Source organism: Balaenoptera acutorostrata, chromosome 10 (assembly GCF_949987535.1).
Source record: "Balaenoptera acutorostrata chromosome 10, mBalAcu1.1, whole genome shotgun sequence".
Lineage (NCBI taxonomy): Eukaryota > Metazoa > Chordata > Mammalia > Artiodactyla > Balaenopteridae > Balaenoptera > Balaenoptera acutorostrata.
Window position 1 is genome coordinate 5,678,081 of NC_080073.1, and position 22,840 is coordinate 5,700,920.

At 42.8% G+C, this 22,840-nt stretch overlaps 1 protein-coding gene across 3 annotated transcripts in view; it reads left to right on the forward strand.

Annotated features, from left to right (window-relative positions):
* The first annotated feature begins 490 nt into the window (after positions 1-490).
* TAMM41 (TAM41 mitochondrial translocator assembly and maintenance homolog) overlaps positions 491-22,840 on the forward strand; it is a 56,668-nt gene continuing 34,318 nt past the window's right edge. For 2 of the 3 annotated variants that reach the window (XM_007192587.3, XM_028169154.2), the window contains exons 1-4: positions 491-855; positions 3,325-3,507; positions 5,917-6,009; positions 13,339-13,489. In XM_007192587.3, coding sequence (XP_007192649.1) covers positions 721-855; positions 3,325-3,507; positions 5,917-6,009; positions 13,339-13,489 — 562 coding nt within the window. In that variant the 5' untranslated portion in view covers positions 491-720. The remainder of the gene's footprint in view (positions 856-3,324; positions 3,508-5,916; positions 6,010-13,338; positions 13,490-22,840) is intronic. The other variant, XM_028169155.2, reaches the window with a different exon arrangement.

The window sequence follows — 22,840 nt, forward strand, 5'->3', positions numbered from 1 at the left end:
GAAGAAGACACAGCAAACTCTTAACAGTAATAATCTCTGGATGGTGGGATTGGGGGTGATTTTAATCTTATTTGTGTTTTCCTAAACCTTCAAAATCTTCTGCAGTTTTGGAGCTGCATAGAGACATGGTTACACACGTTGCGAATGCAGTAAATGCCACTGAATAGGAAAGCGTACAATTTTAGGTTATATGAATTTCACCTCATCAAAAAGATCGTCTGCAATACTACACGCATGATTTCCTAGTCACTTATTAAAATGTGGTTTGAGGCGAGAACAAAAAAGAATTATTAAGGTTCAAAAGCAGTTCAATCAGCTGTTACTTTCCCCCACTCATGTCCAGGTCACCGTCCCAGGCTGCCAGCCTGCAGTGCGCTCCTCCGACCACCAGGGGTCTCTGCGAAGGCCTCGCGTCCCCGCTCGCGCGCGAGCGCCTGCTCTTACTCTTGCGCCTTCGGAGCACGTGTGCGTGTAGGAGGCGTGGCCCGGGGTGGGCGCTAGACCAGCCTGACCGACGCCCACCCGGTTCCCTGCCGGGTGCCTACCGGCTTCGTGTCTGACTGGTCTGCAGCCCCGAGTCCTTGCCGGCTTCTCCACTCCCCGCCCCCGGCTCCAGCCTTCTCCCGTCTGGGCCGGTCTCCGGCTTCCATCTCCCACCCTGAGCGGGTACTCGTTCCCCGCCTGCTGTCCTCCAAGGGTCCCTTTCTGAGCCCCGGCCCCATGGCTCTTCAGGCTTTGCAGAGCTCGGGGGTGGCCTTTCGCAAGATCCTGTCTCACTTCCCCGAGGAGCTGAGCCTGGCTTTCGCCTACGGCTCGGGGGTGTACCGCCAGGCGGGACCCAGCTCAGACCAGAAGGTGAGCCCGGGTCGGCCCCACGCTGGGAATGTTCTCACGAGTTCCCTTTGCCTTCGGTCCCTCCAGAGCCCTAGAGCTGCCTGTCTGTTCTGCGCACTCCACGTATCAACTGGCAAAGTACAAACCGTACAGAAGTGCTCCTAGTAGAACGACAGCGTGAGCTGAGTTTTGAAGATACGTAGGAGTCAGCTTAGGTCTAGAGCGGGAGGTGCAATCATGCGGAGGGAAGAGCTAATGCGGGGACAAGATGGAAGAAAGGAAAAGAAATATTTGCCAGGAGCTAGTTCAGTGTTCCCAGCCTTGGCTGAACATTGGAGTTTTCTGGGAAGTTTAAAAAAATACTGATATCTGGGTTCCAACTGCGGAGATTGAGATTTAATTGGTCTGAGATGAGCCTGGGCTTCAGGAATTTTTAAAACTTCCCAGGTGATTCTACTACGCAGCCAAGCTTGAGAATCACGTCTCTGGCTGTAGGAGAAAATACAAAATGATTCTCCTGACTTCGGGAAGCTGACGGACTGATTGTAGGGTCAGGGCATGTGCAGTGACGTTAACTAACAGCAGAAGTTAGTGATGACCAGTATATTTGCCCCTGCTCAGGACATTTAACAAGAGTCTGTTTAGGGCTAGGCATTGTTCTCTTCGGAGTTGGCTGAGCACAACAGTAGTGAGGGTACAGTTTTCCTTGTGATTGCAGTTTTTTTTTTTTTCTTCTGCAAATGGAAAAAAAACTTTGCTTCCAAGGTGGCGACAAGATTCAAGACATAGCAGACAAGTGGCAGGCAGATATTTTTCATTTAAATGAGACTTTTAATTGACTTTGATACAGCTTTTGAGCTCTTGCTGAATTAATGTAAAAGGAGCAGGAGTCTAGATAGAGATGTTTTCTGTCTGTGCAACTCATGTTCTGGACTGGGTTTCTTTAATAAATGAAGGAAATGGTAGTGTGCAGTTTGCAGTAGGGCCTCGTGGATTTGGACACCTGGCTGTAATCTGTCTTTCAGTTAACCTTCGTCTGTTCGCTTCCTGGTGAGGCCGTCTGTACCGTTGCTTGGGTTTCCTGTTTCCCACCTATACTAGTATTTAAGTAATAGTTTTCCTTAAATTGACAGCATATGAGAAATTACAGATTTGGGGCATATGGTTTGGGCAACCTCATTGTAGTTTGCAATAGGCTAGTTATTTTCTTGTAACATACATTAACATAAATTTTTAAAGAACATGTCCACCCCAAATCTTAAGTATCACCACTGATTTGTGGATCACACTGTGGGAAACTCAGAACAGGCCTTGGCCTCCTGATTCTCTAGCCGCCTCTTCATTTTCCTGTGTAGATTTTCCTTTGAGCAGACCTGGAATTCCCTCCAAGAAAAGGTCCTTCTTTTTCCCTCACCCTCATTCCCTACAAGTTAACAAGTAAACTCCAGCACCTAAGTCTCTCCCAGATGAGCCCCTGCCCTCAGTGCCTTAGTGGCAGTTAGCCTCGTGTGGTGTTCCATCCTTTAGTCTCTCCTCCTCCCTTTCTACTGCAGGAACACTTCTTAGCGTGGCAACCAGCCTCCCTCTCTGGTCCCATCTCCCGCCACTCCCCTGCCTGCATCCCATTCCAGTCCTACCGGCTCTCATCTCCACAAGAGTGTTTTCCTCTAACAGTACTCCCTCCCTTCCTCAGGCCTCCTAGTATTTCACCAAGCCCACTTAACTCTTGCACATTCTTTTAAGACTCAGACTTATCAGAGTCTGGAAGAACATGAACCTGTAGGAAAATTCTTCCTTCTTCTCTGACCCCATTCTGAGTGAAATTAGTGCATTTTGTGTTCTCCTACCAAGCCCTTTTGCTAGCAACCTGTCTATTCTCCCCAGTAGACTTTGAGGTCTTTACCTCTATCCCAGGACCTATCAGAGCTCATCGTAGGTGCTCAGTGAGTGGTTGGTGAATGGGTGAGAGTTAAAATAACATTTACCTTTACATAACGCTTTATAGAGCTTGTCCATATGGTGTTATTTGATCTAGGAGAAAAGTAGGGCACGTTTAACTAGATTTAGGTGAAAGACAGTGTAGCATAGTGGTCCAGCACAGAATTTGGAACCAGATTATGTCTGTCACTCATTAGCCATGTGTCCTTGGGCAAGGAACTTACTCTGTGCCTTGGTTTCCTTTCCTATGAAAATGGGATAATGACAGTACCTACCTTGTAGGATTGTTTTGAGGCTAAAAAGAGTTACTATATGTATAATAAATAAAGTGTTTAAAAGAGGTCTGGAACATCACTTCCATAAGTGTTACTGTTATTATGTGCGTTGACAAAAACGAAGCTCAGATTGGTTCCAGAGACTTGCTTAAGTTTCTGATGACAACCCTGGGTCTGCTGTTAATCACAGCAGCATAGAGTCTTAGAGCTTTCCACTCTGCCTAGGTGCCTTTCTAGGAATTAAAACTAAAATTATTCTCTTTCCTTCCCCTCCCAGAATGCCATGCTGGACTTCGTGTTCACTGTCGATGACCCTGTTGCATGGCATTCAAAAAACCTGAAGAAAAATTGGAACCATTACTCTTTCCTAAAAGTTTTGGGGCCCAGGTTTATCACCACTGTCCAGAATAACTACGGCGCCGGGGTTTACTACAACCCATTGATCATGTGTGATGGGAGGGTAAGTGACAGCGGGCCTTCGTCTCACTTGGGTGGTTATTAACCTTTGTTAATAGAATACCAGCTAAATAAATGTGTTCTTACAGTTAGGAAATGTTCACACTTTTGCTGGATGAAGGTGGTGAATGTGACTGTTTTTGTTTTTTGCCTTTGGCCAAATTTTTTCTGGTTCTCAAATTTTAGTGTGCATCAAAATCACCTGGAGTGCCTTTAGGACACACAGATGGCTGGGTCCCACCCCCAGAGTTCCTGATTCAGTAGGTCTGGGGTAGGGTTTGAGGATTTGCATTTTTTAAAAACTGAGCGGTAATTGTCATATAACATTGTAGTAGTTTTAAGTGTGCAACGTAATGATTTGATATTTATATATATATATATAGTGAGGTGATCACCACAGTAAGTCTAGGTCACATCCATCACCACATGTATTTACAATTTTTTTTTTCTGGTGATGAGAACTTTTAAGGTTTACTCTCTTAGCAACAAAGATTTGCATTTCTAACAAGCTTTCAAGTGTTGCTGATGCTACTGGCCTGAAACAAACTTTGAGAACCACTGGTTTGGGCAGTGGGAGGAATAGGCAGGCCCACTGTGGATCAGGGTGGAAATTAATCTTATCTACATACAGAGGGGCAGACACTCCCAGAAAGAAGTTGGAAGTGAAGAGGGTATCATAGGAGAGGGTTTCATAGGTAGATGGGAGCATGTGGTGCCCCTTGTTGCCATCGGGTGGGTGGAATTTGATGAGGGGTATTGGAGAGCAGGTGAGAACCCGGATCCCAGCAGAGGGTTGTGTGACAGCAGGAACGCTGCCCAGCCGTCTTTCATATGGAGGGCCCAGGCTCTAAAAGGGCTTCCAGGAACTAGGCAGGACCCCAGTCTGAGAGGACCAGTGGGGAACTGAGTCAGACACCTCCTAGAGGTCAGCTGGGCTGAGGATGGCTGGCTGTGCCGGCTTTGCTCCCTGCTGCTGATGGCTTAGAGCAGTCATCCTTTGATGTACAGACGAGTCACCCGAGGCTCTTTTTGAAATGCAGATTCTGATTCAGTTGGTCTGGACTGGAGCCTGATATTCTGCATCTGGTGATGCTGGTGCTCCTGGTCAATGGACCACACTTCGAAGGGCAGGAGGTTGGAGTACTGACTTGAGAAGGATTTTGAAGACCTATCTGAACGTGGCAGGAATGAGTGCTGTGATTGATTGGTGACATCTTTGGGCCATACATTTACTTTTCTGGTTAAGGTCCCATCCGACGCCACCTGTGGTTTGCAGCTGAGGAAACCAAGGTTCAGAGAGAGGAAATGACCTCCCTAAGGTCTTGCAGCTAGTTAGTGACAGACCCATTACCTCTCAGCTGTTACGCGCCTGCAGCAAGAAGGGCTGTCTGCAATACTATGGCCAGAGTGGAGGGAAGAAGGTTATTCAGCCCAACCTTGCACATCCACTCTAGTCCTGCCGGACGCGTAGCTTTGTTCTTTCTCCGTATTAATATTATGCTGAGCCGATCTCTAATTAGTAGTTTCAAATCATATTACAAGCTCCAGTAACCCAATGTTTGGGCATAATTATGTGCCAGAGGGACTGTACTTTTTAATTGCAATTCTTTAGCTACTTTTTAGATATTTGCAGCCTGAGAAGGCTGTTTGGGTACTGAAGTTCAGTGAAGTGAGTCTGAAGATATTTGTTGAAGCAAATGGGATTTCATAACCTGGAACAACTGCATTCAGGGTTTGCGTGAATTACTATTGAAATGAGCTTGACCATAATTCCATGTGTTCAGCACTGATAAAGAGGTTTTATTTTTGAATGTTGCTTTGTGATTACAAAAGTGTTTGAAATAGTCTGTAGTGAAAGAGAAATTCACCGTGTAAAGGATGTCAGTGAAAAGGTTAAAGAAAATTTCTTGTGCTTTGTAATGAAACAAGCATTGGAAGCCCAGACTGAAATTCAGGGACCTAGTTTAACTCTGCCATCTGTGGTACCATCTCGGGCACATCGTTTATTCTCTCTGAGCTTCAGGTTTCTTATTTCTCAAACGAGAAACGTGAACTATATTATCACTTCTCGAAGTGTCTGTGGTGAAGGACCAGTTTTTTTATTTCCAGTCCACTGAGGACCAGTACCAGACAGCCTCTAAGAGCCACTCTGCCTCTAACGTCACCAGAGCCTGAGTTAAAACAGTGGTCACTTCACCTCGAATACCTGAGGAAACACACAGTCTTGGAAACTAATCCTTTGCAAAAGATTTTGTGGAGATGTGTATTTTTACAAGGTAGGCAGTTGGAGTGGCTTTGGAAATCAAGCTTCTGCTCTGGTCAGAAATTTATTTTATTTCTTTATGTTTTGTACTTGCATAAGCATCCGTGTGGTATTTTGCTATTTTTCATGCCCATTTCTTTTCTTTTCCAGCTTATCAAATATGGCATCATTAGCACTAGTGTTTTGATTGAAGATCTCCTCAACTGGAATAACTTATACATTGCTGGACGACTCCAAAAACCGGTGAGTGAGTGTTTTATTAGGGATGCCTGTCCTCTCTGAACCTCACCTTCCTTTGATCTTTGTGATTGCGATGACACAGAAGTGAGTTTCACACTCCTTTCCCTCCCTACAGAATTTGTTGCCAAACAGTATCCAGGTATTACCTACCCTGCTCCCTCCCTCCCTCTCAAGATTCTCCAGTTGTCTGAATGGATCAGGTTCAGGGTCAGTCCGTTTGGCCGGGGAGGATGGCAGAAGAGGTGTCCAGTGCCTTGGTGGAGCCTCTGTCAGCCTCCCCAGATCGCCGCCTCTTCTGGAATGCAAGGGCCATGGGGCACTGTTTGTCCAGTGATTTGTCCCAACACTGCCTGGGACGATGCCTGGCATGTAGTACGCATTCAGCAAATATTTGTTGAATAAATGAATGAGACAGGTCATCATTCTGAGGCGAGTGGACTCTGATCCCCTTTATTCTCCTCCTCAGGCCCTACCCTCGTTTGGGGCGTTGCTGGAGGAGGCTGTAGGGGCAGGCTTCTCCTCCGGCTTTACTAGAAATGGAAACAAAGAGAAAACAGGAAAAAAGTCGAGTGGACTTGAACTTTTGACTCGCATTCGCAAATATCAGGTTTCTTTTTTTTTGCAGTTGTAGAGTCTTTTTTCTGAGAAGGGGTATTTTCATAGTTTAAGAACTATTTGAGGATTTCCCTGGTGGTCCAGTGGTAAAGAATTCACTTTCCAACGAAGGGGACTCAGGTTTGATCCCTGATCGGGGAACTAAGATCCCACATGCCGCAGGGCAACTAAGCCCGCGTGCCACAACTATTGAGCTCGCGCGCCTCAACAAGAGAGCCCGCATGCTGCAGACTACAGAGTCCACACGCTCTGGAGCCCACGCTCCACAACTAGAGAGAGGAAACACGCATGCCACAACTAGAGAGAAGCCTGCACGCTGCAATGAAAGATCCTGCATGCCGCAGTGAGGATCCCACGTGCCACAACTAAGACCCAGTGCAGCCAAAAAAATTAAAAAAATAAAATTAAAAAAAAAAAAAAGAACTATTCGCAGTTGTCACAGTTGCTTATCTCCCAGCAAGGAAGAATTTTCTCTGTGCTGTCAGAGGGTCTTGGGTCCCAAAGAGCGTTCAGGAATTTTTCCCAAATGCCTCTCTTGGGTGACTGTGCTGCTCCTTTTTTGTCAGCTACGGCAAGAAATTAGAGAAGTTTATACAGTCCTAGCTTGCTTGGTTGTGTCATAAAATCTGTTGATATATGTGGGAGGTTCCGATTCTCTTGCCTTGTATCTGGGCTTAAAGTTTAACAGCGTAGGTCATTAAGACATACAGAAGCATTTGATCAGGGTGATAGTTACATGGGTACATCCATGTGTAAAAATTTGTCAAGCCGTGCTGATTAGATTTGTTTGCTTTACTGTACAGTATATAATTTTTACTTCAGTAAAAAACACGTTTTAAGGGCTTCCCTGGTGGTGCAGTGGTTGAGAGTCTGCCTGCCAATGCAGGGGACACGGGTTCAAGCCCTGGTCTGGGAAGATCCCGCATGCTGCAGAGCGGCCGGGCCCGTGAGCCACAGTTGCTGAGCCTGCGCGTCTGGAGCCTGTGCTCCGCAGCAAGAGAGGCCGCGATGGTGAGAGGCCCGCGCACCGCAATGAAGAGTGGTCCCCACTTGCCGCAACTAGAGGGGGCCCTCGTACAGAAACGAAGACTCAACACAGTCATAGATAAATAAATAAATAAATAAATAAATAAATAAATAAACGAACGTGAATTTCTAAAAAAAACAAAAAACAAACACGTTTTAAGTCTGGAAACAATAGGCTTACTGATTTACTTTCATATTTATGTAGATGAATTTCTCATTTCTAGGCTGGATAACTAGTAAGCCTCATAATTAAGCAAATAAATGTAATTGGAAATTTGTAGATATTCCTTTTCTTTCCAAGTTTCTTTTTAAATATACAAAATACGTAGTTTGATGGGAAGATTAATGAACGTGGAATTAGAAGCCTTGGGCCTTATTCATTCCTGCTACTTATTAGCTGTTTATGTGATCTTAGGCAAGTTGTTTTACCTTTCTGAACCTCAGGTAGTTTCTCTGTAGAATGGGAATAGCAATCCTTGCCCTGCCTACTTCACAAAGATGTTGAAAATTGGAAGCAGAATGGTAATGCTGGAAAGGACACAGGTGTTTTAGAATCAGACAGAACTGGGGTTTGGGTCCCAGCTCTGACACTCCCCAGCTGTGTGACCCTGCACCAGTGACTTAATCTCCCTGGGCCTTGTGACACCCTCACCTGGGGACAAGGTCAGTGACACCGACCTCAAAAGGTGTTTGAGAAATGCCGAGATCTAAAATGTCCGGCATCTAGTAGACACTCAGGAAACAATCTTTCTCTTCTCTCTGTCCTCACCTGTCTCAGAGTTATTTTGAGATAAAATGAGATATTGAATGTGAAAATGTTATATTATTCTCTGAACTATGTTTTGTGCTTGGAATAGTTCAAGTTTTTTTAGAAATAGGCTGTAGAAAACTATAATGCCATGAAATCTCAGAATGTAAGCACTGGAAATGACTTCACATTTCATCGAAATGTCATGTATCCTACAAAAATAAAAACATCAATTCAAGGCAAGTAGTGACAGCTGCACTCAGATCATACAAAACTGCATTTCTCAGCTAACTTGGAGAAGAAAATGTTCTTTATAACAGTGACTGCCCCTCAGACTTATTAAGAAGCTTCTAGCACAAGAAAATTAAACAATCTTAAAAACCGTTTGAGGTGTTGAATATGACACGATTTTAAAAAATCAAAAATCATAAATGGGTGAATTAACTCTTCCACCCACACCTGCCTCCAGTTTCCCTTTCCCGCAGAAATCACTGTTAACTGGAGAATTCTTAGGATAACTATCTTTAAACTAACTATTTTTACCTCTAGGTGGCAGCAAATATTAATCAAACTCGATGAAACAAATCCGATGAAACGAAAGGGTTGGTAGCATTTTGGACAAAAATAATGGGTGACTGTCTTAAGAAAGAATTGTGAGAATGAGTGTGAATTTTTTGTTTTTATGTGTTTTAAAACGAGTTACATTAAATTATATTGTCTAAATCTCTAAAATTATCTTCCATATGGCAAATAGAGTAGAATTTCTCAGTCACTAGCAATTTAAGTCTTTAAAAGGAATATGCAGAGGATATATGGGGACTCTCTGTACTTTCCATTTGGTTTTGCTGTGAACCTTAACCTGCTCTAAAACAAAAAGTTTACTATCAAAAAAATATATAAAGGAGTACTTTGATTAAAAAGATGGACATTTCTGGAAAAAGTTGAGTGCAAATTAAATTTCTACCATACTTTACCATTATCTTACCTCATAATTGAGGAGATAACCCATTTTTACTTCTAGTGCAGCTTTAAGTTTGAGTTATTTACCAAGCAGTTTTCCAAGTCAAGAAACATGAAAAGTATTTAATAGAGCCTTGTTGTGGCCAATCTTTTTTTAAGTCAGAAGAAGTCTAAAGTAGTATTTTCACTTCTCTAATTTATTTAATGTAAGTTGGATTTTTGTATTTCATGTTGTTTTGTATTTCATGTATAGATAATATGGCTTGAATTTTTAAAGCATTCACATTGGCAAACAATGGTATTTTGCCACCTTGTTAAGAGGATTTTAATTTATTTTAATGTATTCATTCCAATATATTTTCTCTTTTACTTGCTAGTCATATAGCTTTTTATAACAGGTTTACTGAGATATAATCACATACCGTATAATTCAGCGCTTTAAAGTGTACAATTCAGTGGTTGTTAGTATATTCACAGTTTGCAAGCATCACCATATTGTAACTTTGTTGATTTACTTTTTTGTAGATAGTAAAATCCCAGTGGTATAAAAGGTCCCTGAATGGGACTTGGAAAGCCTGGCTTACTAGTCTTGGCTCTGCCCGGCTGAGAGCAAATCTTTGGACTTCTAGCCTTGGAAATGAAAAGATTAAGCCATTCATTTACTTATTCAACAGACAACTAAGTTTTTTTCTCTGTGCATGCCAAAAGAATTTTTTTAAAAAACCACCACATTGCTAGCCTCAAGAGCCCATAGTCCAACAGGTAGATGATAAGGTTTTTTTTAATCCAGCTCAAATGTTCACTGTTTCTTTTTGGTCCTTAAGCAAAAATTAGCCTTTCTGTTCATTTGGAATGGAAAACTACTTCAGGAAGTGTCATTTGGTTAATGGTCGAGTATTTGAACACATGGTAGGACTGTGTTCTTTGTGACTATAACTTCACTCTTTGCAATTCAAGCTCTGTCTCCATGTGACTATTATAGAGGAGACCACATGTGACTTTCTCTTTTTTTCTATCTTGAAAGGTACTCACAAATCTCTCAAGTTGGGCTTTTGAAAGTCCCTTCAAGTGTTGCCCCTTCCTCTCTCCAGTAAAGATTTTCCCCTTGGCAGTAGTGCTAATGCTATATCTGTGGTTCAGTTCGGGGCATTCCCAGTAAGATACAAACAGCTATTCACAAATCTGAGGACTTTCTTTTTTTCCCAGGCCTCTCTGGCAGTGTCCCAAGAGTTCACTGGCTTTTCACTCTGAACAACAAATAACAGTGCTTCTGAGACAAGTTCCTAGTTCACCTTACACTGGAGAACCAGATCAGCACAGTAGCAGAGTCTTCTGAATAGACATTTTTCCTTTGAGTAAGGATGCTTTTATTTTCACTCTCTTAACCTTAAGTAGCAAACAGACTGCCTTTTTTTTTTTTTTTTAACAACCTTACGTAGACACTTTCTTGGAGAACGTGGGTATTTCATTGAAAAGGAAAATTTCCCCAAACTTACTCTTTCCTTTGCATCTTTGTTAGTATCTCAAAATAACTTCTATTTTCATTGAGTTTCTGTAAAAAGTTCCCCCCCCCCCCCACACACACACACAAAAGAGGGTGAAGAATTATTGAGCAGGACCTGGTGAATGAGGATGAAGAATAGGAATTTGGAAGTAAACAGGCTTCACAGGCTCACTTCACGAATCCTGGGTCCTGGTACGGTGTGCCACTGTTCCTCGTGGGGAGATCTTTTAACCCTCTGGGCCTCAGTTTCCCCGTTAGTGAGATGAGGAGGTTGCCCTCCTAGATCCTTGATTCTGTATAGAGTATAAGGCTTGGGAACGTTATTCAAGGAATAGACATAGGAATTATTATAGGACCTTAAATTTTGTTTTAATCATCTTTCAAAATTAAAAGTTAACAAGAACAGAATGCATGAGGATAACTCAAAATATTTAGAGCTGGATTTGCCAAGTACAAGGGTGTTACCCTGATTTTTGCCATCAACTCATTATGCAACCTTGGGCAGATCATGCTTCTGGACTGCTCCTTGCTTTGACTATCTGCAGATGTTCGCAATAGTACTGAACTCACCCAAGTGCTGCAAGGCTTAATTCAGGGCCATTAAGTCCTTGTAATTAAGAGGGAGGAGGCAGTAGTATGGAATTAAGTAGCTTACCTATCACATGAGAGGTTAGTACGTTATAAATATTCCCTTAAAAAAAAGTAGGGACAAAAGGTAAAAGACAGATTTTAGGTTCTTAAGCCAGATTTATAAAATAGGTATGTTTTCTAATATTGCTTTTCACAATTAATAAAAAAAAATTAGAGAAGAAACTGTACTTGGGGATATACATCATTCCTGTCTTTCCTTGCTATCTAATAAAATTTTAGTTTGGAGTTTCTCATACTGTATGTGTCTTTTATGTGCCATCTGAATTTTGTCAAAAATTATCTATATTTGATAAATAAAAGGCAATTTAAGCCCTACTTTCTAGAACACGAGAAAAATGTGGTGACAGCACTAAATTATTTAGAGATGGTGGTTACATTTCAGATACATGCGTGTCCTTATTAGGGATTTCTAGACCCTTTGCTTGTTGAGAAAATCAATCAGAAGCAACATGATAGTTTAAGATTATGTCAGGAGTGCAAATTGGCACAATCGCTACAAAGAGCGATTTGGCAATTCTAGTTCAAAGTAAATATACACCTTAGAGCAGTGGTTCTCAAAATGTGGACCCTGAACCAGCAGCATCAACATTACCTGGGAACCTGTTAGAAATGTACATTTTCAGGCCTCATCCAGGCCTACTGAGTCAGAAACACTGGAGGATGGGCCTGATAATATGTGGTTGTTTTTTTTTTTTTGGCTGCGTTGGGTCTTTGTTGCTGTGCACGGGCTTTCTCTAGTTGCAGTGCACGGGCCTGTCACTGCGGTGGCTTCTCGTTTTGGAGCACGGGCTCTAGGCGCGCGGGCTTCAGTAGTTGCGGCATGTGGGCTCTGGAGTGTGGCACACAGGCTTAGTTGCTCCGTGGCATGTGGGATCTTCCCGGACCAGGGATCAAACCCATGTCCCTTGCATTGGCAGGCAGATTCTTAACTACTGCGCCACCAGGGAAGTCCCATAATATGTGGTTTAACAAGCCCTGCAGGAGATTCTGATGCTTACTAAAGGTGAGAACCCCTGGCTCAGAGAAACGCTTGCGTTGTGCACCAAGAAACACACAAGGAATCTCACTTCAGCTGCGGCTTCAGATGAAACATCTCATTTAATCTTCCCAGCAACCTTATAAGCATTCCTTATAAGGAATGATGCCCATAGTCACAGAGCTAGTAAGAGATGGAGCTAGGACTTGAACACATTCTCTTACCTGCAGTGCAGTCTTTAAAACCAATCAGAACACACTGGAGCAATTTGTATCTTGATGGATTGGGAGAAGTCTGCAGTCTTTAAAACGAATCAGAACACACTGGAGCAATTTGTATCTTGATGGGAGAAGTCAAAGACAGCAGATTCTACTATAGCTAATTTTCTTTCCCTTTTCCTTAGTCACATTCAAAATCAGCTCAAAATAGAGCATGACCTGCTTAGGTTATGTATGGTTAAGAACAGAGGTGAGTTCTAAATAAAGAAGTAAAATGCCTTTGTCCACCATAAAATTAAGTGAAGAACAATGAGATTAAAAAATTAAAAAATACTAAATTTCCCAAAGGTCATTTAGTCCATTTTGTGCTGACTTCTTTTTCAAAACTCATGTTGAGTTTCCTCATTTAAGAACAATATTTGTTTTTCTTTCCTATGTCACGAGTTCTCTGATTTGGACTTAAAACAGGAGACTCCGGAATCGCTTATTAGAATAATATTTCATGTCAACTGGCCTAATACTCAAAGATCTTCAGGGCTAAGTGTTTAGGACAGTTTCAGTGTATGTATAAACACATAGATTGGGCAATACTCCACTTCTGGAATTTTTCTTCTGAATGTTCTGCTTTTTCCAGGTGAAAATCGTAGCAATGAATGAGAATGTCACTCTCAGGTCAGCCCTGGATAAAAATCTGAAGAGTGCTGTGACCGCTGCTTTCCTCATGCTCCCCGAAAGCTTTTCTGAGGAAGACCTGTTTATAGAGATTGCCAGACTCTCATATTCAGGTCAGTAGGCTTCATGCCCGTGCTTTCTACAGGAAGGAGATTCGCTGTTGGAAGACTGTGCAGGCCAGACACCCCGCCCCTCACCCTGCCCTGGAGCTGCAGCAGCCGAGGCTTGAATCCCACCACCTCTTTGAAGGTCGCTGCAGGAGTTCTTTGATTTGCCTCCTTGCCCCCAGGGTCTCTTCCTTTCCACATCTCTACATAGGGTAACCTTTTTGTTGTTGTTATTGTTCAATTTTATTTTGAAACAATTTCAAAGGTACAGAGAAGTGTCAGTAATGATCCAGAAAACTGCCATATGCCCTTTCCCCAGAAATGTTTCGCCACACTTGTTTTATCATTTTGTATCCGTGGTTTTCAAAAGCTAGTGAGCAGCAGAATCCTCTGGAGGGCTTGTTAGAACAGACAAGACAGCTGATCTGGGAGGTCTAGGATGGAGCCCAAGAATCTGTATTTCTAGCAAGTTCCTGGTGATGCTGATGCCCCTCCCAAAGGGATCCCACTTTGAGAACCGCTGCTCCCTCTGTATGTGTAAATACGCCATATTATATATTTTTTTCGGAACTATTAGAGAGTAGGTCACAGATATCACGTCCCCTTTAGGCCAGATACTTCAGTACGTGTTTCCTAAGAACAAGGACATTCTCTTACATAACCACAGTACAGTCACCAAATTCAGGAAATTTAACATCAGTACAGTACTTCCGTCAAATTGATGATCCTTATTCCAAATGTTGTCAGTTGTCCCAATAATGTCCTTTATACTATTTTTTTCCTTCAAGTACATGATCCAGTCAAGGATCGTATATTGTACTTAGATGCCATGTCTCTTTTATCTTTTAATTTGTAATGTTTCCTCAGCCTTTCTTTGTCTTGCATGACATTCACATATTTGAAGTCTACAGACCAGTGATGTTGGTGCCCTGACAAGCAGCCTTTTCTCCTTTCTAAGCGAACTCTGGGGAGACTTTTGAAGGTGAGGCAGATATGCTGCTTCTTACCAAACTTGCCCTCCTAGTGTGAGTTTCCACTGATGGTCCTTGCTTGAGCCAGTCTTCACTATGATGGGCACAAAGTGGAGACTTGCCCACTCCGTCTTGCCTCGCATTGAGGACAGCTTGCCCTCCTTCCCCATTCATCTCTTTATTTATCTCACTATTAACTTCCTTTCCCCTTAAACCAGTTGTGCTCCTCAGAGATGTCAGGGCGCAGGGGAGGCCGAGAGGGCGGAGCCCGACCCCTCACCGCAGCCCACTGATCTTTTTAATGTGTTAAGGGTCCATGTAAAACTCCGTTTACAAAAAAGTAGCCTGCTACTTAAAAAATAGTTTGAAAACCACTATCTTAAATAAATATCCACTTTCCCAACTTTTAAGTATGAGTCAAAGAACTCTATACCCAAAAAATTGCAAAGGCAGTTGACTCATTTTCTGAATCCCTGTACAGATAGGATTTCATGGAAACGCAATGCTGAAAGAGACCTGAAAGGTCTTGTTCTTCAGTCTTTTTCCCAAAATGTGTGTGCTGTGACCACAGCTGTCATTGCAGCACGGCCGAGAAAGGAGGTGACATAACCTTGGTCTTGGTTGCTTCCAGCTTCTCATGGCAAAGGCAGGGGAGCAAGCGTGGCATGGCTGCCTCCAGGATGAAGATGTGGGGAGGGCCTCGGGTACCTCCCTCCCCACGCTCCCCTGTGAGACAAGGGGGACCAGAAGCCTTTTGTCGACTTTGTGGGAGAAGATGCGGAGCCGTTCTCTGCTCTGCCCACGTTGTCAAGATCAGCATAGTGTTAGGTGGATTCCAGTTCTCTGTAAATTCAGAACACTGACTAAAGACGTTTATCGAATCTTGTAACTGCTCCCACCTATTTGCAGACTTTAAGTCAGCATTCAAGCTGCTCTCAGTCTTGAGCTGAGTGTTGCTCTGCCTCCTGGAAGGACTGTGTCTCATGCTCCTGGTTTCTCCTGTTGTTCAGTAAACACTTGCTGATTCATAGCAGTATCCTCCTCTGTTTTGCTTCTTCTATAATATTTATTAAGGGCTGCTGTATAGAGACGCTGTTCCAGACACAGATAAGGAGGTCAAAGTAGGTAGATAGATAGTAGGTAGGTGGATGGATTATTTGTTCCTTTATTCCATTACTGAATCCTCGTACTACAGCCCTGTTTGTTCAACAAATGTGTATTGTGTTGTGTGTCTTCCCTGTGTCACACACTGTGCTAGGCCTGGGTGCACACTAGCAAGCGTGACGCGACTGAAACTCCTCGTGGAGTTTCCAGTCTTTTAGGGAGAGGCAGACAGTAAAGAAGCAATAAGGCAGTTTCAGATCACGCTAAGTGCCATGAAGAGAAGAAAGCATATCAGGCTGAGGGTAAGGCTGTCTCACAGTGGGTAGTCCGGGAAGGCACTCTGAGGTGGTGACATGGAGCGTAGGTGGAAATAGTGACAAGGAGCCGGCCCTGGGCTGTTGGGGGAAGAGCTGGCAGAGGAAGTGGGCTGCTCCCCACAGCCGGGTCTCGCGCCTCACTGTGTCTGACTCCAGCCCCTCAGCCTCCGGTCACTTCCATTTCTCATCTCGCCGCCTCCTGTTATTTGTAATTGCTTAACCCAGATTTGGATCTGAGAATTTGGCCAAGTAGCTAGCCTACATTACTCATTTCAAAGAGGTTGGCTTCTTTTTCCCGCAAAACTTAGGACACAATACTTGGCAAATCCTCTCCAGAGGGACTAATTCCAACACTGTGTAGTCCCTACCTTATGAATGAGACGTTTTCCAAAAAGTCTTCTGTAAACCAGTTGTTTAGACTGGGGATATATTTTCCCATTGAAACAACATTGTATATGATGGTTATTCCTAAGCCAGGACACAGTATAATTAATGCTTACCTAGCCCATAATATGATGGAACTATACTAGGAGAGTGCAGATGGGGAAGGATCTAGGCCCTGCAGGCAGGTGTCCTTCATAGGTATGAGAGTTGCCCCAGGCGATGTGTTGAAAGGCAAGCTTTTCTACCTGCCTTTCTTAGGCTTCTGAGAACCCAGTATCCTTGAATTGATCAGATTCTATCCCTTGGGCAAACTACCTAAACCTCCCAAGCCCTCAGAATATTCCAGACTTCAAATTACCCACCAATCTATTTTTATTTCCAACTTAGACATTTATTTTCCACCTGGTTCCAGTTGAGAGAGAGAATATGTTGTCCCTAACCTGTGAAATTCAGCATTTCTCCCAGGCGGGGTCGGGAGGGACACAGAAAAAACAGTGTCTCCGTATTATTGGACACGTTCCTGCCAGTAACTACTGGCAGAGGCAAGATCTGTCAGTATTGCTAGTAGTAATAATAACCCCTATATTTTATGCAGTATTTAAGGATCACTTTAACTGCCCTGGGGTCAGTATTTATGGCATTATTGTTATAAATGATGGTGAGAAAGGAGTAGGTGGATGATGAGAGCCTGTAAAATTGGGGAGGAGAAAGCTTTCTCATCCTTCAGTTATTCTTAGAAGTCAGCATTTAAGTATCAGAAAAGGAAAACCAAATGAACTTTAAAGGGCCACCTTGAACATTCTTATGGAAGTACAAACTATTAAAATGACTAATTTTAGGTAATGATCCTGGTTTAACATTTATCAAGTGAATCAGCGTCGCATAACTTATGAAGAACTAAAGCTACAGTTTCTGCTGTAAAGAACTGCACATTAATAAACATATACAGTCATGGTGAGTCAATGGTAGATTTAAAAAACAGCCCATGTGGAAAAGGCAGGGGAGTGTGAAAAGCATGGCTTGTTTAGGGAAGAAGGAGCAGATTGACGTGACTCAGGTCCATGGCTTACGGCAGGAGAAAGTCGCATTTTTTATTGTGTACCAGGAATGACTCTCAATACTTTTGATCTAATAACTAGCTTAATCCTCACCACAACCCTTTGACTGGGTGCTCTATTATTGTCGCCATTTAATAGGTGAGAAAACCAAGGCCCAAATCTGTCTCAGGTCAGTTGTCTGGTAGATTAGTAGGTGGTGGAGCTGGAATCTTAGCCCACACTCTTAACCATTTAAATTCACTGCCTCTCTGGTATTTTGGAGAAGAGGTTAGGCCGGGGTTGGGCAGGGCATTGAATACAAAGTGAAGAGGTGGGAATTTGACAAGCAATACACAACTAAGAGCCACAGAAGTTTTCAAGCATTGAAAGTTGGTCCAAGATTTGTTGTTGTGGAAAGATAATTTTGCCAGCAGTGTGCAGGAGGGAAAGAGACTAAAAACAGGAAAGTTTTTTCATTCAGCATATAATTAGGGGAGTCTTCTCTGCCCGGCGCCCTTGTAAGCTCTGGGGATGAAGGAAATAAACAAGGCAGGCACGGTCCCTGCCCTCGTGGGGCTTTCTTTGTAGTTAAAAAAACAGCAAACACGTGGCAGCACAGACTAGGGGAGGAAGGAGAACGTTACTTTAGCGTAACCAGGGAAGGCCTCTCCCAAGGTGACGCTGGAACTGAGCACCAGCCTCTGAGGACCTGTGAGCAGAGCCCGGGTGAGAGCTGACCAGGCAGAGAGGAGTCTGTGGGAAGGATAGTTAGGACCGAGTCTGTGTCGGTTGCCCTGTATCCTTGGCCTCCGGAACTCTGCCGTGGCTCATGGCAGGCATCTGTGCATGTGTGTTGGGTGGATGGACAGAGCCCAGCAAGTCTGGATGGTGATGAGGGCTCGAACTAGGGCAGTGCCTCAGAGATGTGAACAGTTTCACGTGAAAATAATCAAGGTCAAACCATTAACTGCTTCAATTAAGTATTCTATTGATATTTAGTACTTTGCTTTTGTTTTTTTTTTCTAAATCATAATATTACTTCATGGAAGGGAGCATTAGTAAAGTGTTAAAGACCCAGTCAGACTCCTGGGTTCACATCTTAGCTGTAACCTTAATTAACTTTCTGCCTCCTTGTGACTCAGTTTCTTTAAAAAAAAAAAAAGAAGTTCTCTCTAAAAAAGTTCTCTCTAAAAAAGGTTTTTATAGGGATTAAATTAAATCATACATGTAAAGCGCTTAGCCCAGTGCCTGGCACATAGTAAATGCTCAGTAAATGTTAGCCCTTATTATTCTGGATACATGTTTGCTTGTATTAACACAGCCACTTAGAAAGGGCAGGACTACAGTCAGACCTGAGTTTGAACACCAGCCTTGTGGAGGTGCTGGAACCTTTCTGAGCCTGTTTTCTTCTTTGTAAAACAGAAATAACTATCTCATAAAAAGGTTTTCAATGAGATAATATTTATAAAAGCCCCCAGCTTCATACCTCATTGATGGTTGGGGCTCAGAAAGTGACTGCTATTATTATTTATTACTATTATTGTGTACTATTGCTGGCTACAGAGGTTTTCCTCAGGCTGAGACACCTTTATTTGCTCGATCATTCAGTGATTGGTGGGCGCTCAGCCTGCCTCCGTCCATCATTGTTTTATTAATGACACTGCTGCGAATCACTTTGGCCAGATTACTTTGGTATGGAAGGGGGCAGAGTTGGAAGTTGTCTAACTTCCTTGGACACATTCTCCAAATTGGAATTATGTTGTCAGTTATAATAATCATAGAACTTGTTGCATGTTGACAAATAATGCCTGTTTAAGTGAGCAGAGTACTTAAATCAGGTGGATTCACTTGGCCCTTTACAGTCCTTAAGAAACAAAAAACACCTTCAAGCACTGTCAGTAAGAGAGATAATGGGTTTGTTTTGATGCCAGATTGTCTGAACGCAGTCTCAGCTGCTTCTAGGAATAAGACAAAGCAGTGAGGAAGTGCCAGTTGAGTGATTCTTGGAGAAAAAAATTAGAAATGGGTGCCCGAACTCTAAAGTGTGAGTAAACATCCCCATTTCTGGATCCTGGTCAAAGCCAGTAAAGAAACATTTTCTCTGGGGTGAGAGTGTTAAGATTTATTCCATGACAGTCACACCATCTGTGACCTTGCAAGCAGTGTCATTGAATGACTTGCATGTTAGGGATTGACTCTTTGAATAATTTGGAAGCATACTTCTCCAGGCTTGGCAAGCTTGAGCTTTTGCTGAAGCCTCACTTGGAACTCTTTTTACTCAGTCACTTGCTAATTTCTGAGCATGCAACACTCCTGAAGGGATATTAATCACCAGTCATATCTAATGTTTCTGGATTACTTACTGTGTGTCAGGTATTGTTGTAAGTGCTTTGCATGTATTAACTCATTTAATCCTGGAAACTTGTAAACTAACAACTACTGCTGCTTCCATTTTACATTTGAGGATACCGAAACCCAGAGAAGTAAGTAGCTTGTCCTGGGTCATGTAGCTTCTAGTCCTGAGCTTGGATTAGAACACAGCCACTCTGGTTCCAGAACCCTTGCTCTTAGCCCTTCACTGCTCTACAAAGTGTCTGTGAGGCATGTGTCATTCCTGGTTTACACCTGGGACACTCTTCCCCAGGGCCCCTTGTGTCTCGCTCCCCATTTCCGGTGAGCTTTTTCAGCTTGTGTTTTCTTCGGTGCACTTTCCATCATCTGAAGTACTGTTCATTTGTTGGGATTCTTGTCTCTGGTCCTTGTTCTACCACTAGGATGCTGAGGGCAGACGTTCTTGCCTGCTTTGCTTACTGTCCTCCAGGGCTTACAGTGGTACCTGACGTGTACTAGGTGCTCTGTAAATACTTGATGAATGAATGCGTGGATGGTTGTGACATTGGTCCCTTCCTGAACCAGTATTATAAATCTGATTCCTCCCCGTCCCTCCCTGCACCTCTCTGTTATGTGTTCTCTAAAGGAAGAGAAAATTTTATTTATTGATTGATTTATTGATTTATTTATTTTAAATAAATTTATTTATTTATTATTGGCTGTGCTGGGTCTTCGTTGTTGGGTCTTCGTTGCTGCGTGCAGGCTTTCTCTAGTTGCGGTGAGCGGGGGCTACTCTTCATTGCGGCGCGCGGGCTTCTCATTGCGGTGGCTTCTCTTGTTGTGGAGCACAGGCTCTAGGTGCGCGGGCTTCACTAGCTGTGACACGCAGGCTTCAGTAGTTGTGACTCACAGGCTGTAGAGTGCAGCCTCAATAGTTGTGACGCATGGACTTAGTTGCTCTGTGGCACGTGGGATCTTCCCGGACCAGGGCTCGAACCCGTGTCCCCTGCATTGGCAGGTGGATTCTTAACCATTGTGCCACCAGGGAAGTCCCAAAAAATTTATATATGATTCAAATTTATATCACTGAGTACATCAGCTATTTATTCTTATCTCATTCTCTTCCACGTGCAGTGATGGTATGTTTTCTGCAGCCATGGAGGTATTTTGGGGATGTATTTTGAATGATGTGTTAGGCTACCTCCTAGAAATACTGCCTTAGTCATCTTTTTTAAAATAAGAATTATTTTGTCCACATGCAAAAGAATGAAGTTGGACCCCCTAACATACACCCTACACAAAATGAACTCAAAATGAATCATAGATATAAGAGCTAAAACTGTAAGACTTTTAGAAGAGTCACTTTGGGTTATGCAGTGGTTTCTTAGGTATACACCAAAAGCACAAGCAACAAAAGAAGAAATAGATAAATGGGACTATATAAAAATTAAACTTCTGTGCTGCAAACAAAACTGTCAAGAAAGTGAAAAGGCAACCAACAAAAAGGGAGAAAATACTTACAAATCATGTATCTGATAAGGGACTAAGTATCCAGAATGTATGAAGAATTCTTAGAATGCAGTAAAAAGACAAATAACCTAATATAGAAATGGGCAAAGGACATTTTTTCAAAGAAAGTATACAAATAGCAAATAAGCACATGAAAAGATGCTCAGCATCATTCGTCATTAGGGAAGTGTCAAACAAACCATAGAGACCCTGTTTCATACCCACTACAATGGCTACAATCAAAACGACAGATGAGAACGGGTGTTGACGAGGATGTGGAGAAGCTGAAACCCTCATACATTGCTGGTAGCATGTAAAATGGTACAGCCGCTTTGGAAAAACAGTTTGGCAGTCCCTCAAAATATTAAACTTAGAGTAACTATATGACCCAACAGTTCTACTCCTGGGTATCTACCCAAGAGAGATGAAAACATATATCCAGACAAAAAGTCATACACAAATGGTCATAGCAGCGTTATTCATAAAAAATGGCCAAAAAGTAAAAACAACCCAAATACCCATCAACTGAGAAATGGATAAATAAAATGTGGTACATCCATCCATTGGAATATTATTTAGTCATAAACAGGAATAAGTACTGATAAGTGCTACAACATGATGAACTTTGAAAACATTATGCTAATCATAAGAGACCATAAGTTGTGCAATTCCACTTATATAAAATGTCCAGGATAGGCAAATCTATAGAGACAGAAAGCAGATTAGTCTTTGCCTGGGGCTGGGGGTGGATGGGTGGAGGGAGAGTGACTGTTAATGGTCCAGGGTTTCTTTTAGGGAGGCTGAAATGGTCTAAAATTAGATGGTTGCATAGCCCTGTAAATATACTAAAAAGCATGGAATTATGTACTTGACATAGATGAATTGTATGGTATGTGAATTACATCTCAAAAAAAAAAAAAACTGTTTAAAGTGAGTATTACGTTGCCATGTCGACTTCCAGTTTGGTCTCCTATTCCTGAACACTTTCACATTGGGAGTCCCACGTTGTAACCTGCACTGAAATGCTCTGTTTTCATGTCACTTGCCGCCTGGGCAGAGCCTGTATCTTTGTATCCCCAGAGTCCAGCACGGCTCCTGGGACTTAGAAACCACCCAGATATTTATTGAACTGAGATGACAGCAGTAATGCAGTTAGTCTAAGAGGGGTAAGTTTCCCAGTCAGTATCTTAAAAACTCATGGCTTCCTGCACCCTCTATCCTTGCCCTTCCCATATACACGTCGTCACAACAATATCTGCTTCACTATTTACAAAGCATTTTCTAATACCTTAATCATTTGAACCTAAAAGCAATTTTGTGAGGTTAGTATGACTATTACAGACATTTTGCAGAGGAGGAAACTGATTCAGAAAGGTTAAGTAACTCAACCGCAGCCACCCTGGGACATTGCCAGACTTGAGAGCCGGGGCCTTTCCACTCACATCCCTACCTTTGTAATAACGTCCCTGACCGCTGCGGACATGCTGGAATCATAGAGCAGGCCGGCTACAGATGGGTTACAAGCCTCTGAGTTTGTCTTATTTCAGATCAAGGAGAGGTTACCCTTTTGGTTACCCATTGAATTAGACTGGCAGTTCTCTGGCTTGAGCAGTTAAGAGTTAAACCCACCAGTAGAGGCATAAAATAAAAGTCAGCAGTCAGTTTTTCTCAATCCCTGTATTTTGTTGTAAACATATATCTGCA